Raw genomic sequence first — 23,881 nt, 5'->3', positions numbered from 1 at the left:
CCCCTCCTCCTTTTCCCCACCCTACCAGTTAAAGGATTTACTTTAAGATTCTAAGACCCTGTGGCTAAATGAGGGTGGAGTTTTTGTTGGGGATAGTAGTAAAAAAATTAGAATAGAAAAGTAGTCTGGATCTGGTTGAGAGAATTGGGAAACTTCTGAAGTCTCTGCAATGGTTCCTAAAAGGCCCAGGTGTGGAAGAGCCATAAAGCCTTATGGCACCAAGGTAGGGCAGGTTGGGAAGAATGCAGACCGAGTGCCTTAGCCCCCTACCTCTGCTGGCTGACCCGGCCCTGCCTTTGAACTCCTCACTGGGTGGCTGTAGACAAACTATAGAAACAGATCAGAGGCAAAGCTTAAAGAATATTAGGGCTACAAAATTTGGTAGGGAAGATGTCCTCTTTTTATGCCTAAAAAAGGAAAAAGAGAACTTAATGGCTAGAATTCTGGAGTAAACAATTTTACTGCTGTAGGAAAATAAGGTAACTATTTTGCAGGTCTCCTTTGAAGGAGGATTTTTTTGTTATGTGTGTTAAATGTTTATTTTAGCATCTCCTTAGGTGGATCTTGAGTGAGTAGCTGGCTCACTCAAGATTAAATTTGGATTTAAATTTGGTTTTGTTGGCAAGCAGTTACGGTGAGCATTGTACTGTGGTTGGTTGCAGAGCAGGGGCTGACCTCCACGTTTCTTCTTAGGGGATGTGGGAGGTAAGACACAGTATTGGGTATGATAGCGTCATCTTAAAGTCAACATTAATGGAGGCACCAGTAGTTCTTCCTGAATCTTTTCTCCAAACACTCAATTTTCAGGTTGACAACATAGATCCTGAGAGTGTCACTTCTGATTAGGCATAAATACTTTTTGGCCTGCTCCTTGTGTTCTGCGTGTTAGTTTTTTAAATTGCTTTTTCTCCCAAGAGGGTGAAAATTAGTTCTTGGTGGAGGGGGGTAAAAAAATCTTAGATATTGCGGTGGGGCCGCAGTATGTAAACAGGTGTACAACTATATCTGTGGTATTAAAATTTCCCTATTACGGAAAAAATGTTTTAAAAGACTTCTAGAGTAGAGGGTGAAAAAAAAAAAATGAAAAGCAAGTTGAGAAACACTGATCTCCCTGTAGTAAAGGTCATATTCTTGTTGGACCATGTCTCTGAACATGCTTTGAAAGGCTTTATATTTCCATGTGATCTGAGCACCTGTTTCTTAACACAGGAAATACAGCATGTATGGAATGTGAGTGTGTTGGGAGGGCCTGCAGTCAGACACTATCCAAAGGGCATAGTTATTTCAGAATAAAATATCACTTTGCTCAATGTCATATGAGCTCCTTCAAGACTGGGTTTAAGTGTCGTGAAGATAGGAATGTGGAGAAATAAGGAAATGGAGGGGGCTTGGGAACTATTGGACCCAGATCTGGTCTAAGGAATTCAACATTCCTGTTGGTTCAATGTACAGAGGAGGGGGACCCAGAGCAACCTGTAGTCTTGGGATGGGTATACAGTGGAAGGCAGAGGACTAGGGGACTTTGAATCTCTTACTCTCTTTTAAACTGTACCCTTGGGCCCTTTTAGGGTAGTAGAGGAGGGGAGTGGGAAGATGGGGGTTGCAGAAGAGGAGAACAGACTCAGGTGTGCAGGTGGCAAGAGTTTGGTGTCCCCAGATTGCACATGGAACTTGAAGGGGTAAAACAGCTACCATTCCAACTTTCTGGAAACACTTCACTCCCTTCAGAGCATCAGTTCTCTTTAGAGATAGATGTTAACAAATATTTTGAGATTCAAGATGAATGTTCAGGAATACATTATACCTAAGCAGATTAAAGGCCAAGAAAATCCTCATTAAAAAAGAAAAATTCATAATGTAGCTAGTGGAGCCTATTTCAAGTAGTAGTTTGGAAGAGTGCACTCAGTGATATGATGGAGTCAGCTCCTTCCAGCTCACTACTTGTGTACATTTCTTCCCAACTTATGCTCATGTGGTCACATTGATAGTTCAACAATCCACCGTGGTGGATGTATTTACACCACAAAACTTGGCCTACCCTATGAAACAAGGCTTCCCTACCTCTCACTGTCCAAGCTGATTGTTAACATTTATCAGCATACCACTGAGTATAGTTTCTATAAGACAAATATTGACAGTTGTGAGTAACTTTCCTGAAATATTTTAAACAAATATTAACAAATGCATGTATATACTCTGTACCCCTTCTCCTTATGCTCTAATTTGTTTGTAATTTGATACTACACAAACTATTCTGCATTTAGCTTTTTCACTTACTGTACCCTAGAAATCTTTCCATTAGAGACCTTCATCAATTTTGGTTTAATTTTAAAGGAAATATATTAAAAAATCAAAACAGTATATAATCAGATCTCGGTCTAACAGTTCCCAAGCCCCTTCTGTTTTCTCATTAAGTATTGCTCCTAACCTCTTCCTACTCACCGCTTGTATTAGTTTCTTTCGTATGCTTCCAGAGTTTCTTCATGCAAATGTGAATATATATATTATTTCCCCATACTTTTTATACAAAAAGAAAGATTCCATATACAGATTCTATATCCTCTTTTTTTTTCTTTAACATAATATAACCTGGATATCTTTGCCTATTAACAATGGAATTTTTTTCATTCTTTTTTCTAGTTGCAAGGTATTATGTAGATGTACCACAATGGAATTAGTCTGCTGCAGATAGACATTTGAGTATTTTCAGTTATTTCTTAAAATATCAAAGCTGTGGGGCTGGCCCAGCGGCGCAGCGGTTAAGTGCGCACGTTCTGCTGTGGCGGCCCGGGGTCCACAGGTTCGGATCCCGGGCGCGCACCGTCGCACCGCTTGTCAGGCCATGCTGTGGTGGCGTCGCATATAAAGTAGAGGAAGATGGGCACAGATGGTAGTCCAGGGCCAGTCTTCCTCAGCAAAAAAGAGGAGGACTGGCATTGGATGTTAGCTCAGGGCTGATCTTCCTCACCACCAAAAAAAATATATATATATAAAGCTGTCAGAACGTATGTAATTATGCACAAGTATAACTAGGATAAATTTCCCAAAGTGCAATTGCTGTATCAAAGGATAAGTTGCATTTATAGTTTTGATAATTATTGCCAAACTGCCCTCCAGATGCACTCCCACCAGCATTATATGAGAGTGTATGTTCCCACAGGCTTCCCCCAAGGGCCTAAGTGGTCAAACTTTTTGATGTTTGCTATTCTGGTAAATGAAAAATGTTATCTATGTCATTTTAGTTTGCATTTCTCTTAAAGCTGAGTACCTTTTTACAGTGTCTAACTCAACATTGTAGTGAGGATTAAATGAGTAATTGCAAGTAATGAACGTATTATACAGCTAACATTCTTTGAATTATGACTATTATAGTGAAATTGTTAGTGCTCTTTCTTTATGCTAGACTGGGCTAACAACTTCAGTCATATTATTTCTGACCTCTTAAAAGGAGGAAACTGAAGTTCAGGCTAAATAGCATCTCCTGGGTCACACAATTCTTAAGGATTGCTCTCTTCCCTTCTCTCTCTTTTTTTTTTTTTAATTTTATTTATTTATTTATTTTTCACCCAAAGCCCCAGTAGATAGTTGTATGTCATAGCTGCACATCCTTCTACTTGCTGTACGTGGGACGCGGCCTCAGCATGGCCGGAGAAGCAGTGCGTCGGTGCACGCCTGAGATCTGAACCCGGGCCACCAGTAGCGGAGCGCGCGCAGTTGACCGCTAAGCCACGGGGCCGGCCCAACTCTCTTCCCTTCTCCATCTTAGTGTTCAACATTAACCAGTAATGACAATTAGGTTGGTTTCTTTATGGCACCTCTATTTTATTTTATTTATTTATTTATTTATTTTTTTGTGAGGAAGATCAGCCCTGAGCTAACATCCGTGCCAATCCTCCTCTTTTTTTTTTGCTGAGGAAGACTGGCCCTGGGCTAACATCCGTGCCCATCTTCCTCAACTGTATATGGGACGCCGCCACAGCGTGGCCTGACAAGCAGTGCCTCCGTGCGCGCCCGGATCCGAACCCAGGCCACCAGCAGCGGAGCGCACACACTTAACTGCTACGCCACGGGGCCTGCCCCTGCACCTCTATTTTATTTATTTATTTATTTGTTTGTTTGTTTTTTAATTTTTTGTTTATTGCAGTAACATCAGTTTATAACATTGTATAAATTTCAGGTGTACATCATTCTACTTCTATTTCTGCATAGATTACATCACGTTCACCATCCAAATACTAATTACAATCCATCACCACACACATGTGCTGAATTACCCCTTTCACCGTCCTCCCTTCCCCCTTCCCCTCTGGTAACCACCAATCCAATCTCTGTCTCTGTGTGTGTGTTTATTGTTGTTATTATCTACTACTTAATGAAGGAAATCATACGGTATTTGACCTTCTCCCTCTGACTTATTTCGCTTTGCATAATACCCTCAATGTCCATCCATGTTGTCACAAATGGCTGGATTTCATCGTTTCTTATGGCTGAGTAGTATTCCATTGTGTATATATAACACATCTTCTTGATCCATTCGTCCCTTGATGGGCACTTAGGTTGCTTCCAAGTCTTGGCTATTGTGAATAACGCTGCAATGAACACAGGGGAGCATGTACCTTTACAAATTGGTGTTTTCAAGTTCTTTGGATAAATACCCAACAGTGGAATAGCTGGATCATATGGTAGTTCTATCCTTGATTTTTTGAGGAATCTCCATACTGTTTTCCATAGTAGTTGCAGCAGTTTGCACTTCCACCAGCAGTGTATGAGAGTTCCCTTCTCTCCACATCCTCTCCAACACATGTTGTTTCCTGTCTTGTTAATTATAGCCATTCTGCCGGGCATGAGGTGATATCTCATTGTAGTTTTGATTTGCATTTCCCTGATAGTTAATGATTTTACACATTTTTTCATGTGTCTGTTGGCAATCTGTATATCTTCTTTGGAGAAATGTCTGTTCAGGTCTTTTGCCCGTTTTTTAATTGGGTTGGTAGTTTTTTTGTTGTTGGGATGCATGAGTTCTTTATATATTTTGGAGAATAAGCTCTTATCAGATGTATGGTTAGCAAATATCTTCTCCCAATTGTTAGGTTGTCTTTTCGTTTTGTTGATGGTTTCCTTTGCTGTGCAGAAGCTTTTTAGTTTGATGTAGTCCCATTTGTTTATTTTTTCTATTGTTTCTCTTGCCCGGTCAGACATGGTACTTGAAAATATGTTGCTAAGACCAATGTCAAAGAGCGTACTGCCTATATTTTCTTCTAGAAGTTTCATATTTTCAGGTCTTACATTCAAGTCTTTAATCCATTTGGAATTTATTTTTGTGTATGGTGTAAGGTAAGGGTTTACTTTCATTTTTTTGCATGTGGCTATCCAGTTTTCTCAACACCATTTGTTGAAGAGACTTTCTTTTCTCCCTTGTATGTTCTTGGCTCCTTTGTCAAAGATTAGCTGTCCATAGATGTGTGGGTTTATTTCTGGGCTTTTGATTCTATTCCATTGATCTGTGTGTCTGTTTTTGTGCCAGTACCATGCTGTTTTGGTTACTATAGCTTTGTAGTATAGTTTGAAATCAGGGAGTGTGATACCTCCAGCTTTGTTCTTTTTTCCCAGGATTCTTTTAGCTATTCGGGGTCTTTTGTTGTTCCATATAATTTTAGGATTCTTTGTTCTATTTCTGTGAAAAATGTTGTTGGAACTTTGATAGAGATTGAATTGAATCTATAGATTGCTTTAGGAATTATGGACATCTTAACTATGTTAATTCTTCCAATCCAAGAGCACGGAATATCTTTCCATTTCTTTGTGTCTTCAATTTCTTTCAGCAATGTTTTATAGTTTTCCGTGTACAGATCTTTCACCTCTTTGGTTAAGTTTATTCCTAGGTATTTTATTCTTTTTGTTGCAGTTGTAAATGGGATGATATTCTTAATTTCTCTTTCTGCTACTTCGTTGTTAGTGTATAGAAATGCAACTGATTTTTTGTATGTTGATTTTGGGGTTTTTTTTGTTTATTTTTTTATTTATTTCCCCCCCCCAAGCCCCAGTGGACAGTTGTATGTCATAGTTGCACAGCCTTCTAGTTGCTGTATGTGGGACGCGGCCTCAGCATGGCCGGAGAAGCAGTGCGTCAGTGCACACCCGGGATCTGAACCCGGGCCGCCAGCAGCAGATCTCGCACACTTAACCGCTAAGACACAGGGCTGGCCCTGTATGTTGATTTTGTATCCTGCAACCTTACTGTATTCGTTTATTACTTCTAAAAGTTTTCTGGTGGATTCTTTAGGGTTTTCTATATATAAAATCATATCATCTGCAAATAGTGACAGTTTCACTTCTTCCTTTCCAATTTGGATCCCTTTTATTTCTTTTTCTTGCCTGATTGCTCTGGCTAGGACTTCCAATACTATGTTAAATAGGAGTGGTGAGAGTGGGCATCCTTGTCTGGTTCCTGTTCTTAGAGGGATAGTTTTCAGTTTTTCACCATTGAGGATGATATTAGCTGTGGGTTTGTCATATATGGCCTTTATTATGTTGAGGTACTTTCCTTTTATACCCATTTTATTCAGAGTTTTTGTCATAAATGGATGCTGTATCTTGTCAAATGCTTTCTCTGCATCTATTGAGATGATCATGTGATTTTTATTCTTCATTTTATTAATGTGGTGTATTACTTGCAAATGTTGAACCATCCCTGCATACCTGGAATAAATCCCACTTGATCATGGTGTATAATCTTTTTAACGTATTGTTGTATGTGATTTGCTAGTATTTTGTTGAGGATTTTTGCATCGATGTTCATCGGTGACATTGGCCTGTAATTTTCTTTTTTTGTGTGTGTTGTCCTTGTCTGGTTTTGGTATCAGAGTAATGTCGGCTTCGTAGAATGAGTTAGGGAGCTTCCCTTGCTCCTCAATTTTTTGGAAGAGTTTCAGAAGGATAGGTATTAAGTCTTCTTTGAACGTTTGGTAGAATTCACCAGGGAAGCCGTCTGGTCCTGGACTTTTATTTTTGGGGAGGTTTTTGATTACTGTTTCAATCTCCTTACTGGTGATTGGTCTATTCAAATTCTCTACTTCTTCTTGATCCAGTTTTGGAAGGTTCTATGATTCTAAGAATTTATCCATTTCTTCCAGATTGTCGAATTGATTGACATATAGCTTTTCATAGTATTCTCTTATAATCTTTTGTATTTCTGAGGTGTCTGTTGTAATTTCTCCTCTTTCATTTCTGATTTTACTTATTTGCAGCACCTCTATTTTAAAACAATTATGTTTATACATTATTTAGATGTATCTTTTTAAAAATAAGATAGTCATATATTTTTTAAATTGCCTTTCCGTTAATCCATGATGATTCACTTTTTGTGTGTGTGTGTCACAGTTTCATTAACATACAGTTCACATACCCTACAATTCATCTGTTTTGCTGATTCACTTTTTTTTATATAGCTTTTATTTATTTATTTTTTCCCCCCAAAGCCCCAGTAGATAGCTGTCTGTCATAGCTGCACATCCTTCTAGTTGCTGTATGTGGGACGCCGCCTCAGCATGGCCAGAGAAGCGGTGCGTCACTGCGAGCCCGGGATCCAAACCCCGGCCGCCAGCAGCGGAGCACGCGCGCTTAACCGCTAAGCCACGGGGCCGGCCCTGCTGGTGTACTTTTAACATGGCCTGAACTTGGATTTTTTTCCCCCAGTAGTGGTATATCTGTTTGCTCTGACCACTCTCAGTTTCACTGTGAGCAGCAAGTAGCTGAACAAGAGTAACCATTTTCTTAGCGGACATGCATGTGCACATACACAAACATTATTACATTTAGTAGAATGTGTTTGCAAGAGTTCGGGGGTTATTTCCGAGGGTACAGCACAGAAAAAAATCTTACTATACCCTACTGAAATCTAATCTGTTAAATTGTTTTCTTAAAGTCTAGGTTCAGTAGTTGGCAGTGTGTAGAGCACGTTTTCCTGTATTTAGACTTGTGATACCTAGTGCTTTAAAAAAGCTATATGAGATATAATTGAATAATGAAGTTAAGTTTTTAATTAACCTCATTAATTAATGAGAATGTCTTGTGCTCTTGGCACATAAATGTTAAAAGGATCTCAAGATTTTTTCTGTAGAGGAATATATACATTGAAGTCTCAGTGTACTTGGATATGCACACTTATAAAATTAAAAGTATCAAGAAAAAAAAAAGTGAGAGTCCCCTTTTCCTCACTTCTATTTTCCATTGGTAACTGCTGTTAACATTTTAGGTTTATCCTGCCAGCTTTTTCTGTGTACTAGACAAACGCATGTGTGTTTTAAAGGAAAAGGAATGATAACATCTTATCTGCACCTTGTTTATTTGGGTTAATGGTTTATTATAGATGTCTTTGCATACGATCACTAGATTGATACATGCAGTAATGACTGTAATGGCTGCACGTTATTTCACGGTATGCATATACAAGTGTTTATTTCATACTTTCTCTAGTATAAATGTTATATTGCATTGTAATTTGCTTATGTACATTTCTGCTTTTTTATTTTTGCCATTTGGATGGATGAAAAGTTAAATTTATTTTCATTTGTTTGTCTTCTGGTAACAGCTTTTTGATTTCCACTTAGTGAATTGCATGTTGCTTGTCCTTTCCTCACTCTTCTATTGAGTCATTTTCCTTTCCTTGTTAGTTTGTGGGAGCTCTTTTACAATTAAGAATAGTAACTCTTTAAATGTATTGTGAATATTTTCCCAGTCTATCATTTGACTTTTGAATTTATTTATGGCACTATTTCTTCTGTCTTTTCTGACAGCTATACATATCAAGAAATAAAGACATTTTATGTTGTGATTAAGCGGACAGACACATACAGATGCATACATAAAAGATTTACGTGGTAATACTTATCTTTACTAAATGTAGTGTACTCATATTTTTCTTTACTATTCCATTAAAGAAAAAGCTTTGTCGCAAAGCACTAAATTGGTATCGAGACCTATGGATTATGATCAGCAATTTGAAAAGCACTATATTATAATGTCTTTGCTTTTAAAATTAATATATATAGTCAAAGAAGTCTATCTTTTCCTTTATGGCTTCTTTTTACTCTTGCTTTGGAAGATTTTCCCTTCTTTCTAAATTTTCTTATCCTTACATTTTTTAAATTATTAATATATTTAGAATTTTTGTTGCATGTTATAATCAAACTCTCTCTTGTGTCATTATTAAGAAATTGATACTTTCTCCACTGCTTAGGAATGCCAACATTTTAATTATAAATTATTAACTATTCTTGAGTTTAGTCTCTTAATTTATTTACTGTGTGTTAAAAAATTATTGCTTTTTAATATTAAAAATTTTTTATACTATTGCTTTTTGAAAAAATTGGCCATTATTTCAGATTTATTTTTCAAAAGTTGTTGAAATATAATATACATACAGAAAAAAATATATGTGGTAATGGTTAATTTTTATGAATTTTGACAAACTGAACATAACCTGTGTAACCTGTGTAACCTGTACCCTGATCAAGAAATTAAATATAGTTTATTTCTACTAAGATTGTTTAATGTTTAATTATACATTTAGGTAATGCCTATATATTTTTATTCTGAATGTAACTATTGCCCTTCTGAACTCTGACTCACATCTTTAGTCAATACTCCTTGTTTTTTGAGCCAGTCCTGGTGGCCTAGTGGTTAAAGTTTGGCAGCCTCTGCTTTGGTGGCTGGGTTCGGTTCCTGGGCATGGAACCACACCATTCGTCTATCAGTAGCCATGCTGTGGCAGCAGCTCACATAGAAGAACTAGAAGGACCTACAACTTGAATATACAACCTGGTTTTTCTAGGGAGTCAGTTATGTCATCTTTGTTCAACAAGAAGTCTCCTAGTTTTTGATATCTATATTTTTCTCTCCTGGAGCCATCCTGGAGCCATTGACTAGCACGTCCAGAGCCATGTTAAAGATAGTAGTATATTATTATCTTTCTATTTGCTCCTGACATCAATGGAAATGCCCGTACTATCTCAATTCCTGTGATATAGTTTTGGATGAGCTGTTTCAAGGTTTTAAAAAATAGGGATTAGGTGCAGAACAGAGAGTGATTGCCTAATGGGTACAAGGTTTCTCTTAGGGGTGATGAAAATGTTCTGGAATTAGATAGAAGCAATTGTTACACAATATTGTGAATATACTAAAAACCACTGAATTGTACTATTATAAATGATAAAATGATTAGTTTTATTTTATGAGAATTTCATCTCAAAAAAATTAAAAAGATTATTTTATTCCTTGCTCACCAGAATGGCTAAAGTGAAAAGACAGAAAATACTCATTGTTAATAAGAAGGTAGAACAATTGGAGCTCTCATAATTACTGGTAGGAGTGTATATTGATAACCACTTTAGAAAACTCTTTGGCCTATTTACTAAAGCTGATGATGCATATGCATCTACACACATTCTATGACCCAGCTCTTCCACTCCACCCAATGTGTGTATATGTTCACCAAAATATAGCAGTTAATATGTTATAGCAGTGTACTTGTGATAGCCAAGAACTAAAAATAACTCAAATGTCCATCTATAGTAGAATAAGTAAATGTATTGTAGTATATTCAATCAATAGACTACAAGTATACTTACAACATAGATGAATTTCACAAATATAATTTTGAATGAAAGGAAGTCAGTTATGTAAAGTTTGGAAATAAGCAAAAGAAATCTGTGATAGATGTCAAACCAGTGGTTACCCTTTGGTGGTGAAGTGATGACTAGACGGGAGTTTCTTGGTTGGGATCTGGGTACATAGGTGTTCATTTTGTGAAAATTCAACAAGCTATATACTTATGATTTGTGAAGTGTGTGTTTTCTACTTCAGTAGTTTGCATTAAAATAATAGATATTGCCCATTGAATGGCACCAATGTAAAAATACTTTTAAATTTTATTTAGGAAAACAAATGAATATATCAAAATATTAACAGGCATGGGATTATGATAGTTTCTACTTCTCTTTTTTATTTCCTTCCTATACACTACTTATTGGTATTTTATGACTTCCGGACATGTGAAAAGTGAAAATATTATTTTTTCAGGGGTTTCAATTTAGTTGCTATTAAATTACAAAGCTCCTATAGTTCTTATTCAGATATTTAAGTAGATAAAATATGTAATTTCATTGTTTATTTAACAGGCAGATTTTGACAACAAACCAGTAAATGGCCCCAAGTCAGAATCCATGGAATACAGCAGATGTGGTCATGGAGAAGAACAAAGATTAGAATTGAACCCACATCCCCTTGAAAATGTAACTAAAAATGAAGAAAGTATGACAGGTATTGAAGTGGAGAAGTGGACCCAAAACAAGAAATCACATTTAATCGATCATGTAAAAGGAGAGTTTAAAGCGATTGTGACAGAAGCTGGAAAATTGAAGACCTCTGATGGTGACAGGAAAAAAGTCCTACTTACTGACCTCCTTGAACCTCAAAAATTGTTTGCACAAACTGTAAGAAATGGCATTAAAAATGTACACTATTTATCAACTGAAACAAATGTGTCTTTTAAAAAATTCAATATTGAAGAATTTGGCAAGGCATTTGAAAACAACTCCTATAAATTCCTGAAAGACACTGCAAACCATAACAATGCCATGAGCTCCGTTGCTACTAGTGCGAGCTGTGATCATCTTAAGGGGAGAAGTAATGTTTTAGTCTTCCAGAAGCCTGGCTTTAACTGCAAGTCTTTTTCAGATTCTGCAAACTTCAACTTAAATAGTCATGCTAGTACACCTAATGGAAGTGATCAACCAAAATCTCTAGAAAATATACCAAGTAAAGAACCAAAAGATGGATCTCCAGTTCAACCAAGTCTTCTATCCCTAATGAAAGATAGGAGATTAACACTGGAACAAGTGGTAGCCATAGAAGCTCTGACTCAGTTATCAGAAGCTCCTTCAGAAAATTCCTCACCATCAAAGTCAGAGAAGGATGAAGAAACGCAGCAGAGAACAGCTAGTTTGCTTAATAGTTGTAAAGCTATCCTCTATTCTGTAAGAAAAGACCTCCAAGACACAAACTTACAAGGGGAGACACAAAGTCTTCATCCCTGTCCCTCTTTGGAAAAGCAAAGCTCATGCAACACGGTGGTGTTCAATGGCCAAAATATAATTTCAAAGTCACACAACAGCTTGTCTACTAACCAAGCATCCGCAAAGTCACAGGAATGTTCAAAAGTCACAAATTCAATATCTCTTTTTATACCAAATTCAAATTCATCTAAAATTGACACTGACAAAAATGTTGCTCAAGACAGAATTACTCTTGACAGCTGTTCCCAGAATTTGCATCAGTTGCCACCAACAAGTAATAAATTGGGATATTGTAACAGCAGTAAAAAGTTGGACTCAAAAGATGATCCATCATGTCAAGATACAGTACATAGTAAAATAGAGGAAGATGTTGCAACACAGTTAACACAGCTTGCATCAATAATTAAATTCAATTATATAAAACCAGAGGACAAAAAAGTTGAAAGTACACCAACAAGCCTCGTTGCATATAATGCACAGCAAAAATGTGGTCAGGAGAAGGGCACAATACAACAGAAACCACCTTCCAGTGTACAAAATAATCATGGCTCATCATTAACAAAGCAAAAGAACACAACCCAGAAAAAGACAAAATCTACCCCATCAAGAGATCGACGGAAAAAGAAGCCTGCAGTTATAAGTTGTCAAGAAAATGACCAGAAAAAGCAGGAACAGTTATCATATGAGTATAGTAAGTTACATGACATTTGGATAGCCTCTAAATTTCAAAGATTTGGTCAATTTGGTCCACATGATTTTCCTATTCTCTTGGGAAAAATTCCTCCCCTAACCAAAGTATGGAAACCACTGACTCAAACGAGTTCAGCATTAGAACACAAAAAATTTTTTCCTCCAATCACTCAGATAAAATTTGAACGATATCCTGAATTAGCACAGGAAAAAATAATGAAGGTTGAACCGTTGGATTCTCTCCCCGTATCCCAGTTAAAAACAGAATCCAATGGGCAGGCGTTTACAGAAAAAGTTTATAATTCTCAGGTACAGCCAACAGTGAATGTCAATCAGAAAGCTCATCCTTTACTCCAGCCCTCCTCTCCAGGTAACCAGTGTGCTAATGTGATGGCTGGTGATGACCAAACACAGTTCCAGCAGGATGTTAAAGACCAACTCATGCATCAGAGACTGCCATTGCCTGGTATCTCTCATGAGACCCCCTTACCGGACCCAGCACAAATTCTCAGGAATGTAAATGTGGTATGTTCAGGTGGAATTACAGTGGTTTCTACCAAAAGTGAAGAGGATGTCTATTCATCTAGTGTTGGAGCATCAGAATTTTCCCCAGTAGACAGCGCACAGAAAAGTTTTAATGATTATGCCATGAACTTCTTTACTAATTCCACAAAAAACCTGGTGTCCACAACGAAAGATTCTGAATTGCCAACCTGCAACTGTCTTGGTAAGTGTGTACATGCACGTATATGTGTGCATTCTTCTTCATTTACATTTATTAATTGCCTCATGGCATGACCCAGTCAAGTTTTGGTTTATTTTTTATATATGGCGTGTTTGCCCCATTCATATTCTAGCTAGGATGGATTGAATAATTCTGTCCTCTTTTTTTTTCTGTGGGACCTTTATTGATTCTGCTCAGATAAATGGGAAGTTCAACTCATAATTTGGAAACTTCCTCAACTGGAAAATTTGCTGATTTCTCTCAAGGCTAACTGTCAAGTTGTTTATTTTACATGTCATAAGAATGAATTCCCTTAATACTTTATTATAATTTTTTTAAATTATTTATTTATTTATTTTTCCCCCAAAGCCCCAGTAGATAGTTGTATGTCATAGTTGCACATCCTTCTAGTTGCTGTACGTGGGACCCGGCCTCAGCATGGCCGGAGAAGCGGTGCATCTGTGTGCGCCCGGGATCCGAACCGCGGGCCGCCAGCAGCGGAGCGCGCTCACTTAACCACTAAGCCACGGGGCCGGCCCACTTTATTATAATTTATTCTTCCTATATTCAAAAGAATTTCAACCTGTATTTTGTTTAAAAAAATGTTTTTTATTGTGAGATGTAACATGCATACATATTATAACATGCATACAGAGAATGTAAAATGTATGTATAACTTAACAAATAACTAAAAAAATCTGTGTAATTTCTACCCCAGTCAAGACCTGGAACTGGTTTATTTCTTTATTTAGTTCCTCGTGCTTCTATGCTCTGCGGTATAAAGAGTATGCCCATATATGAAAAAATCCCGTGATCTTGGCCAGTTGAAGAATTTGCAAATCTTTTGGAGTTTTAAAATATTGAATTACTGAATAAATATTGATTTCTTCTTTCAAAAAAAAAAACAAAACCAAAAACCCAAATAAGTTTGTGCAAATAGCTGAGTCATGGACTGATTTCTTACTAACATACTTATATATTTTGTGCCTTAGGAGTACATTGAATTGAAAGAGAACATTCAGAAACTAACAATTAGAAGTTTTATAGTGTGTTAAAAGCCCTGAGAAAGCCTTGCTGGAGTAAATATTCTCAGGCAGTCCTTAGGAGAAATTTGCTCAATGTTTGAAACACATGAAAGCTTAATTTGAATCCTTTACTGATTAGTCACTGTCTGTGGTCAAATTTTACGTAAGTGCTCAAATATAAGAAGAAATTTGTTTCTTTAATATAGTTGTAAAAAATAGGGAGATGAAGGGGGCTGGCCCGGTGGCATACTGTTTAAGTTCACACGCTCTGTTTCAGCAGCCCAGGGTTCACAGGTTCAGATCCCAGGCGTGGACCTACGCACTGCTCATCTCATATACAAAGTAGAGGAAGATTGGCACAGATGTTAGCTCAGAGCCAATCTTCGTCACCGAAAAAAAAAAAAAAAGCCGGGGGGGGGGCATTATATAGAATGTGTCATTAAAATTTGTTAGGCTACTTGAAGCCCCACTACTTCAGCTTTCATATAACTTATGATAGGACAGAATTTGTGGAATACCCTGTTTTGAATCCAGATAAGTTTAATTATTAAAACAGTCTTACTTAAAATATGGCCCCAAATCACCAAGACTGAAGATTTGTCTTAAACACAGGCAATCTTTTTACTAGAAGCAGGTGGTTCATTCCAGAATGGGTAGTTAAAGGATTGTTTGGAAGGATAAAGTATATCATTCTGATTTTTTTTTTAACCACAGTAGAAAAAACAGTGAAATACAGCATGACTTACTTCTTGATTATCCAAAGTATATTTGATATTCTGAAATGAATTCTTCCCATTTCTCCACTCATCATTCAACACACAGTTTTGGCAGCCTACTGTGTGCCAGGCGCAAGGATAGGCTTTTCTGAGAAGGATGTCACAATCTGGAAAGGGTGACAATGCTGTTCTGAGTGGGGTTGAGTTGGGAGAACGAGAGGTTCTTGGACCAAGGACAGAAGAGCGTAATAATGATAATGGCTCCTACTCCAGATCTTTTACTGCAAGTCTGATACTGTGCCATGCTCTTGACTTTTTCTGTTCACGACAAGCCTACAAAAGGAAGTCTTATTATCCCTATTTCACTCAGGAAACTGAGTCACAGAGAAGTACACAGCTAGTAAATGACTAAACGAATTCAGAGACAGGGAGTCCTGACACCAGAGCCTGTGTTTGTAACCTCCATCCTCTGTTGCTTTAAACATCTGAAGTAAAAAAGGGACAGTATTTTTCTGAATATTGTTACAAGTGGAAAAAAGGTCTCTAATTAAAAATGCCATTAAAATTATATACCTGAGTTGATCTAATTTTACTGTATGCATAGTTTCAATGGGATGATTGTCTAGTTTTAAGGCCCTTTCTTTATACATAGTAACTAGTCACAGTGTAGGAATTGAGACAGACAGCATTCAAAGTTTATTGAATATCTACAGTGGACCTGGAACTGCTTTATATATTGTTGCTTACATGTTTTCCTATAATCACTACACGTGAGGTTATTGTACTCATTGTGTAGACATGGGAACATAAAGAAGAGAAACGGGGGCCGGTCCCATGGCGTAGCCGTTAAGTGCGCATGCTCCGCTGCTGGCAGGCCCGGGTTAGGATCCCTGGCGCACACTGAGGCAGCGCTTGTCAGGCCATGCTAAGGCCGCGTCCCACATAAAGTGGAGGAAGATGGACACAGAAGTTAGCCCAGGACCAGTCTTCCTCAGCAAAAAGAGGAGGATTGACGTGGATGTTAGCTCAGGGCTGATCTTCCTCTCTCACACACACAAAAAAGAAGAGAAACAAAAAAGCAGATTCACTGAGAAATCATCCCAAGTGGGGCCATCATATCTAAGGGTAAAGGATTTCCATGGAAGTGTTATGTTCTAGCAAAATAAGAGTAATTAACTTCTAGATTGGGGCCCCTCAAATTTAGCACTATTGGCATTTTAGATGGAGTAATTCTTTGTTGTAGGGGGATTATCTTATGCACTGTAGGCTGTTTAGTGGCATCCCTGGCCTCTACCCACTAGATACCAGCAACACACACACACACACGCACACACACATCTGCCCGGTTGTTACAACCAAAAATATTGCCAAATATCCCCTCGGGAAAAATCGCCCCTGGTTAAGAACCACTGCTCTAGGTCAGCAATAAGTTAAAATAGATCTTGCTTAAGCCACAGAAGTAATCCTGTTATATCTGATGTCCAATCAGAATGGTTAAATAATGACCTTTTCGTGTAGGTACACCATGGCCAGAAGTGCATTCCCCAGTGATTCAAGTTAGACATGATTCTAAGAGGCCAAGTTAAAAATGCTATTTTCTAAGAAATATGTAATTCACACTCAAAAAATTCAAATGGTACAGAAATATGATGCATACCTCTTCTTACAGTCCCATTCTCTAAATTTAAAACCTCTGTTATAGTTTTTCTTTATGAATTAACATTATTACTGATTTTAATTTTGTTTCCAATTTACAAAATTTAGGTCTTTTAACACATACTATTTTTGCTACTTGCTTTTTTAAGGTAATGAAGTCTTAGATTTTTTCAATGTTTGTAAATATCATTGTTTTAATAGCTTTATTGTATTCCACTATATAAACATCCTCTAAGTTATTTAACTTATCACTTACTGACAGATGTTAAGGGTGTTTCTCTCTTTTTTTTTGATATTACAAATAAATGTAACAAGGAACCTTCTGTGCATTTGCATTGTAAATACATAATGTGCAAGTGTATAGTAGAATAAATTCTTAGCAGTGCAATTTCTGGGCTCAATTTTCATAGGATTCGGAGGCCAAGCTTTTAAGATGTATTGCTCTTGGATAACTTAATTTTGCACCTCAATTATTATAGATTTTTTTAAAAGCAGGAGATAGGAGAATAAATATGACCCACATGTTAAAATATTGTTTTTCCTCCTCTGCTTCTTAGAGGAAGAATGAATTAGTTAGTAGTAGAAAGAAAGGAACAAGTTAAATTCCAGGGCCTATTGTCTTAGACTTTAGTTATTAAAGCTTACCAAAACCTTGTCAAGATTCATTGTTCTGCATTGAAAAAAAAAAAATTAAAAATAGCTCCTCCTTGCCCCTATGCAATTCTGTAAAACTTGGGTCTAATAATCTTATTCCTTCCACAGATCGAGTTATACAAAAAGACAAAGGCCCATATTATACACACCTTGGGGCAGGACCAAGTGTTGCTGCTGTCAGGCAAATCATGGAGAATAGGTGAGGAAATATGCTTCCCTGTTAAAATCCTTCATTATTGTGGATCTGACTCAATGTAGAGAATTATCTCTGGAACAAACATGAGGTGAATGGCCTTCAGGAGTATGAGCTGGATGTTTCTTAGGGCCCAGGAAAAACATAGTGTCCTGGTGTCCCTGCTGAGTCCCTCATCCCATGAGCCATTGAGTACTCAACAAGACACTCACAAAGTAAGGCTGTCTTTGTTAAATTCAGAAATACTTATTTTTACGTTATTGTATAATGGTAGAAATAGTTCAAATTATATTCGTCAACATTGCATTCACATTCCTTTTGCTTGTCTTGGAGCCAGGCCATTTTTTTAAAGAGTGATCTTAAAGATAAGTAAACAGAACTAGATAAATAAAAATATCTGCCACACAAAAGTAAACTTTTAACAAAAGTAAATTATGAGGAGTGTTTGATTTTTGTACTTATATAAACCTATGTGGTATGCACATTAAGATGTTAAAAGTGTACACTGCAATTATTTTCCTTTCACTGTGTTTTGTACTCAGGTATGGTCAAAAAGGAAATGCAGTGAGAATAGAAATAGTAGTGTATACGGGAAAAGAAGGAAAAAGCTCTCATGGGTGTCCAATCGCTAAGTGGGTAAGTATTTTGTATTTATACATTTTATTCCACCTATAAAATAAATCAATTTTTTTCCCATGAAAATGTGGACTAAAAAAATACCCACTCCCATTATTCCAGGGAAATAGTAAGGAAGCTATCTGTCTTAGCCTGGGCTTTTTATGTTAAATGAACAAAAGGATATAGCCCTTCCCAGTTGTTACGCAGTCATCTTCTTTGTCACCCCAAGGTCACTACTTTTATCGGTTTCTTGGGTACTTTTAGAGATCATTCAATGCATTTATAATTAGATAGCATAAATAAGTGGTAGTAACATACTGTTTTATATCTTACTTTTATCAGTTCTGTGTTTTGAAATTCTTTCCAGTTTAGTATCATTAGGGCCACCTTAATGAGGATCATATAGTATTGAAAGCAAAACCAAATTTTTTACAACATATTCCCAAAATTGTTCCTATGACTACTTTCAATTTTCTAAAAATGCAGAGCTGTGAGATGTAAGAACTGGATTCAGCTTCCTCAGGAAGTTCTCAACTGAAAAACAGGTTCATGGCCAAATGTATATTTTCACTAGGATATTCACACACACAGTTTATTTGGAATTCTTGAGATCCCTGTGCTATCATTTATTAATAATGATGATTATAATAGTAATAATAAAATAGTAACAATAACAACTACTTTTTGGTATATGTCAGGCACTATGTTAAGAACTTGACACACATTGCCTCATAAATCCTCACAGAGGGACTCTATTATGATTCCGGAAAAGGTAAAAGTCATTATTTTCATATCCCTTTCAAAGAAATTAAGAACATTAAATGCAAAATGGAGATATGATTTGAATCCAGGTACTCTTAAAGCAAGATAATTGCCACACCCTTAGCTACTCTAGCAGACTGTATGGTTACTTTTCTTTTTTTGGGGGGGTGTGGTGAGGTAGATGGCCCTGAGCTAACATCTGTGCCAATCTTCCTCTATTTTGTATGTGGGACGCTGCCACAGCATGGCTTTATGAGCAACGTGTAGGTCTGTGCCTGGGATCAGAATTCATGAACCCTAGGCTGCCAAAGCAGAGCGCACAAACTTAACCACTATGCCACTGGGCCAGCCCCTGGTCACTTTTCAACCTTTGGAAGGTGACAGCAGTGACAAGCCCAAGAGCTGGACACCGAACACTAAGTGCTTTAGAATACTTTCAGTTTCATCAATCTATTTGGAGCACATGGTCTTGTCAAAATATGATAAGCTCAAAGATCTGAGATGGACCTTAATTAATTAGTTATCTTACATATAGTAAAGTGCACAAATCTTTAGTGTACATATCAAAGAATTCTTCATATGTATAACACTACTCAGATAATGATATAAATCATTCTAGCACCTAGAAGGCTCCCTGTGGCCCCTCACAGTCAATAACTCCACCTAAAGATAACCACTATTTTGCCCTTTATCACTAACTATAAAGGTCTTTTTGATGAACTTCATATAACTAGAATTATGTAGTATGTACTCTTTTATGTCTGTCTCCTTTCACTCAACATTTATAGAACATGGATTTAATGGCTGAAGCTCCAACAGCCATCTGGAACTACAAATTGACTTGATAGTGGAAGATATGTACTAGGATGGTGGGAAGAAAGATAGGAGCCTGAGTGCTGATTATTCCAATGGAGCGGTCAAGCCAACACAGGCCTTCTTTTTTTTTTTTTTTTTATAATTTTGTTTATTTATTTTTTTCCCCCAAAGCCCCAGTAGATAGTTGTATGTCATAGCTGCACATCCTTCTAGTTGCTGTATGTGGGCGGCCTCAGCACGGCTGGAGAAGTGGTGCGTTGGTGCACACCCGGGATCCGAACCCCGGGCCGCCAGCAGCGGAGCACGCTCACTTAACCGCTAAGCCACGGGGCCAGCCCTAACCCAGGCCTTCTTAAATCTGGATTTCTTTAACATGAGAGAGAAATTTTTTTTACACATTTAAAACCTGTTATTTTGGGATTTTCTGTTATATGCAATAGAATCAAGTCCCAACTAAGATACCTGTCTTCAGTTTTTCACAATGTGAGTGAGTTTTGGAAGAAGGAAAAAAAACTATTTCAGAATGAGAAAGATAAATAAAGAAACTCATGCTTATTCAGTACTTTTTAAAGCCAGGCCCTGGGCTAAATACTGAGGATACAAACATGAATTAAGATCTGCCAATCATTTCATTTTGTAGATGGGAAGAAACTGGCCCAGAGTCACATCAGCCATCTCAAACACATTTAGAGACTAGGCTTCCTGGCTAAAGTTCACTTTGTCCTCTAGTAACATAAACATTTGCTGGAGTTACCTTGACTCTTGAGAACTAAATAAAATTTCCTAAAATGCTCCCCTAGAAGTCTACAACTTTCACTAAAATTTCTATCATGTGAAGGGTTGGGGCAGGGCTGGGGGTTGGTGGTTATGAACTATTGTTCCCTCATGGATCAACTTCCTGTCCTGATATGCACTGATTTTCACGCTGTGTCAACTCAGCTATGAAAGTTACATCCTTTCCTCAATTTCCACAAAACACTCATTCATACAACTCAATCTCCATGTGTAAGAGTTTTGGTGAAGATACATTTAAACAGTAGCCCGACTGATCTTTATTTATTTATTTAATTTTTGGTGAGGAAGATTGGCCCTAAGCTAACATTTGTTGCCAATCTTCCTCTTTTTTGCTTGAGGAAGATTGTCCCTGAGCTGTGCCAATCTTCCTCTATTTTGTATGTGGGATGCTGCCACAGCATGACTTGATGAACGGTGTGTAGGCCCACACCCGGAATCCAAACCCAAGAACCCTGGGCCACCGAAGCGGAGCTCACAAACTCAACCACTACGCCACCAAGCCAGCCCGCTTTATTTTATTTATTTATTTATTTATTTATTTATTTATTTATTTATTTAGTGTGTGAGGAAGATCAGCCCTGAGCTAACATCCGTGCCAATCTTCCTCTTTTTGCTGAGGAAGACTGGCCCTGGGCTAACATCCGTGCCCATCTTTCTCCACTTTATATGGGATGCCGCCACAGCATGGCTTTATAAGTGGTGCGTCGGTGCATGCCTGGGATCTGAACCTGGGCCGCCAGCGGCGGAGCGCGCATACTTAACCGCTCTGCCACAAGGCCGGCCCCCCTTTATTTTTATATTTATATTTTGTTCACTCTTTGGAAAAAGTAGTAGTTGATTCAAAACTTTTTCAAGTAGGAAATCATATACAGGCTGCCAATTTTTCTATTCGATTATTAGTCTTCTATTGACTTTGTAGTAGCTCCTTTAGAAAATTGACCATTTGTGGTAAATATTGCAAATATATTTCCTCAGTTTGTCATTGTTTTTAACATTCAGATTTTTTAAATGAAATTTTAAATTTTTTGAAAAAATTTAAAAGATGCAAAACTTAGTCATCTTTTCTTTTATGGCTTTAGTGTATTGTATCTTAATTAGAAAAATATTTACCACTTCAGCTTATAAGTAATTTTCCCTTTTCTTTTTGTAGTATTTTAATTATTTCATTTTTTCTGCCATTTATTTTATCCATTTTGTGTGTAGAATGTTAGTAACAATTTATATTTTTCCATTTGATTACCCAGTTATCCAACACAACTTCCTTCATTGTCCCTCTTTTCCCTACTGATTTATATTTGTTTATATTAGTAGATTTTCTATTCTGTTATGTCAGTGTTAATGTCTCTATCAGCATCAAATTACTCTATTTAGGTTTTATAATATGTTTTAATATCTGATAGAGCTAATTCCTCCTCCTTTAGTGTTTCAGAAATTTCCTATTCTTGCCTTGTTTATTTTTCCATATGAGTTTATAATCACTTTGTCTAACTGCAAGAATAAAGTCCTGTTGTTATTTTTACTGGAATCCTGTTACACAGAGAATTTGGAGAATTTATATCTTTTTGATGTTTCGTTTTCCTGTCCTACATTTTATGCCTTTCCATTTGCTAAGCGGCCTTCTGTCCTTCAGGGGTGTTTAAAATTTTGTTCCCATAGAGTTTACATGTTTCTTGTTTTGCAATTTATTTTTCTTGTGTATGTCAGATGTACAATCATGTAATCTGTAGCGACAAATTTATATTCTCCTTTCCAAATTCTATACTATTAATTTCTTTCATTTACTACAGTTAGTCTAACAGACTAACTCCAATTTTATATTGCTTTAAATGTGGCCTCCTTATCTTGTTCCTGTCATTAGTGGGAAACTTCCAGGGTTTTCTCATTAGGAATGGGTCATCAGGGAGGGCCTCTCTGGGAAGGGAACATTTAAGCTGAGAACTGGGTGACAAAAAGCTGCTCAGTATGCCAAGAATACCCCCAAGAATGCAGGGCAGAGCATTCCTAAGCAGAGAAAACAGCAAGTACAAAGGTCAAGGAAGAGAGTACATTCTTTAGTAATCTAAGAGGAGTCCAGTGAAGTTGAATAGGTAAAGAATGGAACCATGTAAAAAGGTAGGCAGAAGCCAGAGCATGTATGGTTTTGTAGGCCATAGTGAGGAGTTTGGGTTTTAATCCCTGAGCAACATGAAGCCTTTGCAGTATTTTAATTAGGGATGTGCAGGGCCAGCCCCGTGGCTTAGCGGTTAAGTGCGCAGCGCTCTGCTGCTGGCGGCCCGGGTTCGGATCCCGGGCGCGCACCGACGCACTGCTTCTCCGCCCATGCTGAGGCCGCGTCCCACATACAGCAACTAGAAGGATGTGCAACTATGACATACAACTATCTACTGGGGCTTTGGGGGAAAAAAATAAATAAATAAAATTATTTAATTAGGGATGTGTTATCTATCTGGTTTATGTTTTATGAAGAGCATTCTAAGGAATTAACTGATAAAATCTGTATTAGTTATCTGTTGCTGCTTAGCAAGTTACTCCAAAATTTAGTGGCTTTGCACAATAAATATTTATTATCTCAGAGTTTTTGTGGGTCAGGAATCTGAGAGTAGCTTAGCAGGGTGCTTCTGGAAGAGGGTCTCTCATGAGGTTGCAGTCATCTGAAAACTCAACTGGGAAGAGTGGGGTGGGGCTGGAGGGTCTACTTCCCAGGGCATTTGTAGGAGGCTTTAGCTCCTCAATGGCTGTTTGCTGGAGGCCTCACTTCCTTATCATAGGACTTAATTGTTTTCTCATGTCATGGCAGCTTAGTTTCCCCCAGAGTGAGTCAATCAAAAGAAAACAAGGAGGAAGCCACAATATCTTTCTATGACATATTTGCCTTGGAAGTTGCCCTTCCAAGGGCAACTTGGAGCCCTATTCACTGTAGGAGGGGACCATGCAAGGGCATAGACACCAGGAGGTGGGGATCATTGGAGACTGGCTACCACAAAATTGAATATCTCTTCTTCACTAAAAATATCAATATGTTAAGGACACGACATTGGCATAGTAAAACATATCTATCTTAACCCTAGCCAATATGTCTAATATATAATACATTTCATCTATCTACCTTAGCTCTATCTTGTCTAAAAGGGAATTGTTTTAATTTGTGAATCTTTATT

General features: G+C 37.4%; 1 protein-coding gene across 5 annotated transcripts in view; it reads left to right on the top strand.

Moving 5' to 3' along the window:
• The window catches only part of TET1 (tet methylcytosine dioxygenase 1), a 139,567-nt gene that overhangs the window by 66,994 nt on the left and 48,692 nt on the right, over positions 1-23,881 (top strand). For 4 of the 5 annotated variants that reach the window (XM_058543315.1, XM_058543311.1, XM_058543314.1 and 1 more), the window contains 3 exons: positions 11,178-13,491; positions 17,648-17,738; positions 18,275-18,368. In XM_058543315.1, the coding sequence (XP_058399298.1) occupies positions 11,178-13,491; positions 17,648-17,738; positions 18,275-18,368 (2,499 nt within the window). Of the gene's footprint in view, positions 1-147; positions 224-11,177; positions 13,492-17,647; positions 17,739-18,274; positions 18,369-23,881 lie in introns of those variants that run through there. The other variant, XM_058543316.1, reaches the window with a different exon arrangement.

Source organism: Diceros bicornis, chromosome 6, assembly GCF_020826845.1.
Source record: "Diceros bicornis minor isolate mBicDic1 chromosome 6, mDicBic1.mat.cur, whole genome shotgun sequence".
In the NCBI taxonomy this organism is placed as follows: Eukaryota; Metazoa; Chordata; class Mammalia; order Perissodactyla; family Rhinocerotidae; genus Diceros; species Diceros bicornis.
This window is presented reverse-complemented; position numbering and strand designations above follow the sequence as displayed.